This window comes from Saccopteryx bilineata, chromosome 2, assembly GCF_036850765.1.
Source record: "Saccopteryx bilineata isolate mSacBil1 chromosome 2, mSacBil1_pri_phased_curated, whole genome shotgun sequence".
In the NCBI taxonomy this organism is placed as follows: domain Eukaryota; kingdom Metazoa; phylum Chordata; class Mammalia; order Chiroptera; family Emballonuridae; genus Saccopteryx; species Saccopteryx bilineata.
In genome coordinates this window covers 372,093,279-372,101,887 of record NC_089491.1, presented here as the reverse complement: position 1 = coordinate 372,101,887, position 8,609 = coordinate 372,093,279, and the positions used below count along the sequence as shown (strand labels likewise).

General features: G+C 48.7%; 1 protein-coding gene across 1 annotated transcript; it reads left to right on the top strand.

Moving 5' to 3' along the window:
- Nucleotides 1–2,191: 2,191 nt before the first annotated feature.
- On the top strand, nt 2,192–5,488 carry RPL27 (ribosomal protein L27). Its single transcript, XM_066263535.1, has 5 exons — nt 2,192–2,310; nt 2,540–2,622; nt 3,729–3,898; nt 5,180–5,290; nt 5,402–5,488. Exons 2-5 carry the CDS (start codon nt 2,542–2,544, stop codon nt 5,448–5,450), a joined length of 411 nt encoding a protein of 136 aa, XP_066119632.1. The 5' UTR covers nt 2,192–2,310; nt 2,540–2,541; the 3' UTR covers nt 5,451–5,488.
- The last annotated feature ends 3,121 nt before the right edge of the window (nt 5,489–8,609 follow it).

The window sequence follows — 8,609 nt, the reverse complement described above, 5'->3', positions numbered from 1 at the left end:
CCAGCTGACACTCTACCACTGAGCCAACCATCAAGGGCCTAAAACTGTCATTTTTGGAAGGGCAGAGTAGGTGATCTCTGAAGTCCTTTCCAACTCTAAAATGTCATATTCCAAATTAAAGTAGAAAATAGTTTAATTGAACGTAGAAATATAAGTACACAATTAGAGTGATAAACCATTGGAATGGGGTCCTGGAAATACACATATTCTTTAACTTTTTTTTTTTTTTAGAGTTTATTCCTTTTTAGAGAGAGAGAACAGGGGGAGGGGCAGGCAGCATCAACTCCCATATGTGCCTTGACCAGGCAAGCCCAGGGTTTTGAACCAGTGACCCCAGCATTCCAAGTTGATGTTTTATCCACTGCACCACCACAGGTCAGGCAGAATGGGGGCCTGGAAGAACCTGAAGAAGAGGATTAATGAAACCCTCACTGGTGCCACATCTTGCCCAAGACCAATACTATAGATCAGGGGTCCTCAAACTACGGCCCACAGGCCACATGCGGCCCCCTGAGGCCATTTATCCGGCCCCTGCCGCACTTCTGGAAGGGGCACCTCTTTCATTGGTGGTCAGTGAGAGGAGCACATTGACCATTTCGTTAGCCAAAAGCAGGTCCATAGTTCCCATTGAAATACTGGTCAGTTTGTTGATTTAAATTTACTTGTTCTTTATTTTAAATATTGTATTTGTTCCTTTTTTTTTTTTTTACTTTAAAATAAGATATGTGCAGTGTGCATAGGGATTTGTTCATAGTTTTTTTTATAGTCCAGCCCTCCAACGGTCTGAGGGACAGTGAACTGGCCCCCTGTGTAAAAAGTTTGGGGACCCCTGCTATAGATTTTCAGTATTCAGATGAGCAAAAATTATAAGATGAGCAGCTTCTCTTTCTTTTGAACTCTGAACACCTAAAGAACCATCTAAAAATACTTCCAGTGAGTGATGGAAAATATAGCTTGAGAGCCAACTAGACCTGAATTCATACCTAGATTTGGGCCCTGGCTGGTTGGCTCAGTGGTAGAGCATTGGCCCAGCGTGTGGATGTCTTGGGTTTGATTCCTGGTCACGGCACACAGGAGAAGCACTTATCTGCTTCTCCCCCGCCTTCCCCTCTCACTTCTCTCTCTGTCTCTCTTCCCCTCCTGCAGCCATGACTCCATTAGAGGGAGTTGGCCTGGGCACTGAGGATGGCTCCATAGCCTTGGCCTCAGGCGCTAAAAAGAGCTCAGTTGCTGAGCTACGTCTAGTGGACTTGCCGGGTGGGTCCCAGTCAAGCACATGCTGTCTCTGCCTCCCTCTCATTGAATAATAATAATAAACCTAGATTTGAATCCCATCTTTGCTATTAATTAGGCTCAATCCAAATAGGTAATTTATCCTTTCTGAATCGGTTTCCTCATGTCTGAATGGAAAGAAAATATCCAAGGTGCAGAGTTGTGAGGATTAAATAGGCTGTCGCCTTACCTAAAGTGCCTGACAGCATAATTGCTCAATATGGCGACAGGGGACAGGGTAAACAGTGTAGGTTCAGGACGCTAGAATCGGTGTCCCACTTCCACTACTTTATTAGCTGTGGACTTTGGGCAAATTACTTAATTTCCCTAAGCCACAGTTTTTTCAACTGTAGAATGGTGATAATAGTACCTATCTCCTTGTATTGTTAGGAGGATCAAATGAGATAACATACATACGTAAATAGATTAACTTGATTTAGCACAGGGTTAGCAGCTGTTATCACCATCATCGTTCTTCACCTCCTTCTCTGCTTATTCTAGTCTGTAGTATCTATAACAATACAATACTCTAATGTTGGGGACAAATACCTTTGTTTGGTTGGTGTTCGTTTCTCCCTCTTTATGCCTAACAACAGTTCACACAGTAGTCACTAAAGAAATGCTCTATTTTGTTCCCTGATTCTTCCAAGGCAAAAAAAAGTAAATTTCAAACTGTGTCCCCTCCTAGCGTCAGAAAAAGGAGTTACAATCAAGGGAACAACAGAGCAGCTGAATCAAAAGGATAATACTAGCATACAAGCCTTCCTTGCTCTTCCATCTGTACGCAGAAGACGGCACTCGCAACTCTTTTCTCACGCTGGCTCTGTTAATAAAGTTTAATTTGAATAAATGAGCAGCCAAGCCCTGCTTTCCCCATAGGAGCTTCTTCCGCCAGCAACGCAGAGTCTGGGCGCCTAGCAACAGGTTGGTCGAGACTTCAGAGAGGCAGTACCGGAAGTGAGATCACCCCCGCGGGGTGATAGGTTAGCGGAAGTGCGGTTTCTTCCTTTCTGTTCTAGGCCCGAGAGGCTTCTGTGGGTGAGTAGATCTTGGCGGGGGTCTTCCAATCCGATGCCATCCGCAGTTTGGGGGTCGAGTTATAGGTTGGTCCTAAGTACTTTCCGTTCCTCGGTGTCTGTTGACTTCGTAGTGGATTTTGTCATGTGAGCAGGACCCGCGGGCGGCCTGGGCCAAGACGACGGCCTGAAGTTCCGGCCCGTAGCCTGGGCTTGCGAATTTCTGAGCAGCCCCTTGTAACTCTCTGCAGAAATGGGCAAGTTTATGAAACCCGGGAAGGTGGTGCTGGTCCTGGCTGGACGCTACTCTGGACGCAAAGCCGTCATCGTGAAGGTACCAGACTCGCAAGCCGCTACTCCCTTGTTTCCCGTGAATCGGACCGATTTCAGAGGGCAGCAAGCTTGGGATTCAAGAACTGGTTTGGGTCATGAACCATTGAGCATTGCGGGTAGAGGTGGTGGGTGGATGAGGGCTTTGAGTTTGGAAGAGAAAAATGGAAGAAAAAAAACCGAGCTGAGTTGTGTATCTAACATAGAATATGTCCTCTACCAAAGAGGCTTTAAATAATAATGGCCAACGTTGATTAAACGCTTGTTTAGTGCCTGGCACACTGCCTTGCAGGTGTTTTCATGTCCGATCCTTGCAGTAACTATACGGGATTCTTTTCTATTGCTGAGGTTTAGAAATGTTTACTAATTCATCTGAGATCAAACAGGTAATAAGAACTGCCCCTGGGATTCTGTAAAAAGAGAAAATGTTTCTATTCAGAGTGTTCACTTAGCCCATTTTAGCTCTTCACTGTTTGCCTTCTACCTACATTTTTTTTAATTGATTGATTTTAGCGAGTTAAGGGAAAGGGAGAGAGAGGAACATCAGGCTGTCACTGTATGTGCCCTGACCAGGGACAGTCTGCAGCCTCTGTGCTTCTGCATGCTGCTCTAACCAGCTGAGCTTTCCCTCCAAGCTAACTTACGCCTTTTTTTTTTTTTTTTTTTTTTTTTTTGCCTTTTTAGCCTCTTGAAATGTCCCTAAACTCTGACCACATACAGCACTGCTTTTAGCTGTTTGGGGGGACAGTAGTCCTCCTGGTTCTCCTTCCCCACTAGACTGGTTTCTGTAGCTAAGCTGCCAGTTTTGGAATCCTGTCGTGGCAGGTAGCAGACACTTCATAAATGGTGACTGTTGTTATTATAAAACCTCTTACCTCCCAGGACCCTTTCCGGATTCTTTCTGGTGGACATGAATACCACCCTAATGTTGACTACTGTTTGGGCATGTACATAGCACTTAGTGTCTGCTCTGTGTGCTGTTTCCCTGTAAGATAGTGGCTCTCAGAGACCTGGGGGTGGGGTAAGCTTTCTATACCTGCCATATCTCCATCTAGCACAGGGCCTAGATAGGCCCTTAATTGATAACAAATGTTATTCTTGCTCATTCAGAACATTGATGATGGCACCACAGACCGCCCCTACAGCCATGCTCTGGTGGCTGGGATTGACCGCTATCCCCGCAAAGTGACAGCTGCCATGGGCAAGAAGAAAATCGCCAAGAGGTCAAAGATCAAGTCTTTTGTGAAAGTTTATAACTATAATCACCTCATGCCCACAAGGTGAGCATTTCAAGAGTGGGGAATAAAAGGTAACCTTTTATTTCTTTTCCTCCTCTGCCCTGCTGAATAAGGAGACAGCCTTGCAGCCATTCTGAAGTGGCTTCCAGTCACGCCTCTTTCATACAGTTTGGAGCCACGTTCCTGTCATTTTCTGTGGTGATGTCCCTGACTTGACCAAACAGAACTGAAAAGTCTCCAGGCTTGCTCTCTGTCTTTCTCACCTGAACATTCCAGGTGTTGAGTAGAGACTTGTTTCATATTTTCATCCACAGTCCGCACAGGCGTAGGATCTGGCCCGCCCTCTTCCACTGTTCATTCTCACAGGTGGTTTATTACAGGCTTTCACAAATGGTGGACAAATGAAAGTAGGTCTTCCTCGGTCTCACTCGATTGCTGGACCCTTTAGCTCCTGGACTTGCACAGTACTGTGCGGCCATACACTATCTTGGTACAAGGATTATAAAGGAATACAAGATTTGAAAGAGTGCTGAACAATAATTTTTTTTTTTTTACAGAGACAGAGAGGGATAGACAGGGACAGACAGACAGGAACAGAGAGAGATGAGAAGCATCAATCATTAGTTTTTCATTGCGCGTTGCAACACCTTAGTTGTTCATTGATTGCTTTCTCATATGTGCCTTCACCGCGGGCCTTCAGCAGACCGAGTAACCCCTTGCTGGAGCCAGCGACCTTGGGTTCAAGCTGGTGAGCCTAGCTCATACCAGATGAGCCGCGCTCAAGCTGGCGACCTCGGGGTCTCGAACCCAGGTTCTCTGCATCCCAGTCCGATGCTCTATCCACTGCGCCACCGCCTGGTCAGGCCTGAACAATAATTTTTGAAGTTTAGCAGCATGTGCCTTAAAATTTGTTACTGGACCTTCATGTTCCCCGTTGTTCACTGACCTATAAGAGCAGAGCCGTTTCTCAGGTGCTGGCAAGCTCAGAGAGTGAGGCAGACACCCAGGTTTGCATTGTCACAAAACACCCTGCATATGCAGAACTTGAACAGTCTTCATAAAGTGGCGGTTCTTAGCTAGAAAATGAGTAGCTGGGAAAATTGAGAATGAAGTGTGAAGTTTTCCAGTGGTTTAAATCTATGTAAGTCAGTCTGTTAACACTGGAGATTTCCAAAGATTATCACTAGGACCTTGGGACAGCTTTAAATGATTGCTCCTATGGAGTCAGATCATGGCGCCCCGGTGTTCCAGGAGAACTTGGGTGACTGTGTGAAGGCCCTCCCAGTATATGGGCTGATCCTACCTCCTCATCATTGTCCCCAGGTACTCTGTGGACATCCCCTTGGACAAAACTGTTGTCAACAAGGATGTCTTCAGAGACCCCGCTCTGAAACGCAAGGCCCGACGGGAGGCCAAGGTCAAGTTTGAAGAGAGGTAAGTTAGGCTTTGTTTGTGGATGTTGAGATATGGTATTACTAATTGTTATGAAGGGAATATTGTCTCTCTTTGTTCCTCTTCTCATTGTTGTCCTTTCTTCCCCTCTAGGTACAAGACCGGCAAGAACAAATGGTTCTTCCAGAAGCTGCGGTTTTAGGTCTTTTTTTGTTTCAGTCATTAAAAATCCAAAAAGTATCCCTGTGTCTTACTGTTTTATGTGTTATTAATCTGGGGGAGGAAAACAGTCATAAGATGAAAGACTGGTGGATGAGGGGTTGTGGAAAAATACAAAAATAAAAAAGCTAAATCTGCCTTTGTGAAATTTGGACTAGTCCTTGGCATGATCATCCTTTAATGAACTGGCTGCCCTAAAGGGGTAAAGTGTAATCTGAACTGCTTTCCAAAAGAGCTGCTGCTGACTTTTTTAGGTGCAGGATTTTTAGCACCCCTAATTCAGCTCGTTGGGTACCTAGACCTGAGCCACCCACCACCACCACCAATTGTGACAACCAAAGTCCCTTCTGAACAGGACACTGGCTATTTTGGATTGAGAACTAACCTCAGGTTCTTTTGGGGTTTTTTTGTTTGTTTTTTGTATTTTTCTGAAACTGGAAACGGAGGTAGTCAGACTCCTGCATGTCCCTGACTGGGATGCACCCGGCATTTCCACCAGGGGGCGATGCTCTGCGGCGACCAGAGCCACTCTAGCGCCTGAGGCAGAGGCCAAAGAGCCATCCTCAGTGCCCAGGCCAACTTTGCTCCAGTGGAGCCTTGGCTGCAGGAGGGGAAGAGAGAGACAGAAAGGAGAGGGGGAGGGGTGGAGAAGCAGATGGGTACTTCTCCTGTGTGCCTGGCCGGGAATCAAACCCGGGACTCCTACACGCCAGGACGACGCTCTACCACTGAGCCAACCGGCCAAGGCCTTTTTTTTTTTTTAATTTATTGATTGATTTTAGAGAGAGAGACAGGAACATTCATCTGTTCTGTATGTGCCCTGACCAGGGGTCAAACTGGCAGCCTCTGTGCTGTGGGGTGCCAATCAACCAACCAAGCTATCCAGCCAGGGCTAACTTGAGGTTCTCAAACCTTAGCATTGGTGGTTTGTCAGACAAGAGCCTAGCTCTATGGTTTAGATTTAGTTGGTAAGATTTTTTTTTTTTTTTGTATTTTTCTGAAGTTGGAAACGGGGAGGCAGTCAGACGGACTCCCGCGTGTGCCCAACCAGGATCCACCCGGCATGCCCACCAGGGGGCGATGCTCTGTTGCAACCAGAGCCATTCTAGTGCCTGAGGCAGAGGCCATGGAGCCACCCCCAGCGCCCGGCCAACTTTGCTCCAATGGAGCCTTGGCTGTGGGAGGGGAAGAGAGAGACAGAGAGGAAGGAGAGGGGGAGGGGTAGAGAAGCAGATGGGTGCTTCTCCTGTGTGCCCTGGCTGGGAATTGAACCCTAGACTCCCGCACGACAGGCCGACGCTCTACCACTGAGCCAACCGGCCTGGGAAGTTGGTAAGAATTTTAGCAAGTTGTCTTGTGATGCTAGTGATCCTCTGTTGAGGACTACTCTGGATAGGGATGGAAGGGAGGCTCAGAGCAAATATTCCTAGTGGGACCCCGGAGAGGTCCTCTAATGCAGTGGTCCCCAACCTTTTTTGGGCCAAGGACCGATTTAATGTCAGAAAATATTTTCAGGCAGGCCCTGGCTGGTTGGCTCAGTGGTACAGCGTCAGCCTGGTGTGCGGGAGTCCCGGGTTCCATTCCCAGCCAGGGCACACAGGAGAAGCGCCCATCTGCTTCTCCACCCCTCCCCCTCTCCTTCCTCTCTGTCTCTCTCTTCCCCTCCTGCAGCCAGGGCTCCATTGGAGCAAAGTTGGCCCCGGGTGCTGAGGATGGCTCTATGGCCTCTGCCTCAGGCGCTAGAATGGCTCTGGTTGCAACAGAGCAACGCCCCAGATAGGCAGAGCATCGCCCCCTGGTGGGCATGCTGGGTGGATCCTGGTTGGGCGCATGCGGGACTCTGACTGCCTCCATGTTTCCAACTTCAGAAAAATACAAAAAGTATATATATATATATTTTTTTGCCCTGGCCGGTTGGCTCAGCGGTAGAGCGTCGGCCTAGCGTGTGGAGGACCCGGGTTCGATTCCCGGCCAGGGCACACAGGAGAAGCACCCATTTGCTTCTCCACCCCTCCGCCGCGCTTTCCTCTCTGTCTCTCTCTTCCCCTCCCGCAGCCAAGGCTCCATTGGAGCAAAGATGGCCCGAGCGCTGGGGATGGCTCTGTGGCCTCTGCCTCAGGCGCTAGAGTGGCTCTGGTCGCAACATGGCGATGCCCAGGATGGGCAGAGCATCGCCCCCTGGTGGGCAGAGCGTCGCCCCTGGTGGGCGTGCCGGGTGGATCCCGGTCAGGCGCATGCGGGAGTCTGTCTGTCTCTCCCTGTTTCCAGCTTCAGAAAAATGGAAAAAAAAAAAAAAAAAAAAAAAAAAAAAAAAAAATATATATATATATATATATATATATATATATATATATATAGCAAAGATGGCCCGAGCGCTGGGGATGGCTCCATGGCCTCTGCCTCAGGCGCTAGAATGGCTCTGGTCGCAACAGAGCAACACCCCAGATGGGCAGAGCATCGCCCCCTGGTGGGCGTGCTGGGTGGATCCTGGTTGGGTGCATGCAGGAGTCTGACTGCCTTCCCGTTTCCTACTTCAGAAAAATACCAAAAATAATAATAATAAGAGCGTCGGCCTAGCGTGCAGAGGACCCGGGTTCGATTCCCGGCCAGGGCACACAGGAGAAGCGCCCATCTTCTTCTCCACCCCTCCTCCTCTCCTTCCTCTCTGTCTCTCTCTTCCCCTCCCGCAGCCAAGGCTCCATTGGAGCAAAGATGGCCCGGAGCTTGATGACCTGTGGTGGCGCAGTGGATAAAGCGTCGACCTGGAAGTGCTGAGGTCGCCGGTTTGAAACCCTGGGCTTGCCTGGTCAAGGCACATATGGGAGTTGATGCTTCCAGCTCCTCCCCCCTTCTTTCTCTCTCTGTCTCTCCTCTCTCTCTGTCTCTCCTCTCTCTCTGTCTCTCTCCCTCTCCTCTCTAAAATGAATAAATAAAAAAAAATAATAATAATACAAGATGGCCCGGGCGCTGGGGATGGCTCTGTGGCCTCTGCTTCAGGCGCTAGAGTGGCTCTGGTCGCCAACATGGCGACGCCCCGGAGGGGCAGAGCATCGCCCTCTGGTGGGCAGAGCGTCGCCCCATGGTGGGCGTGCCGGGTGAATCCCGGTCGGGCGCATGCGGGAGTCTGTCTGACTGTCTCTCC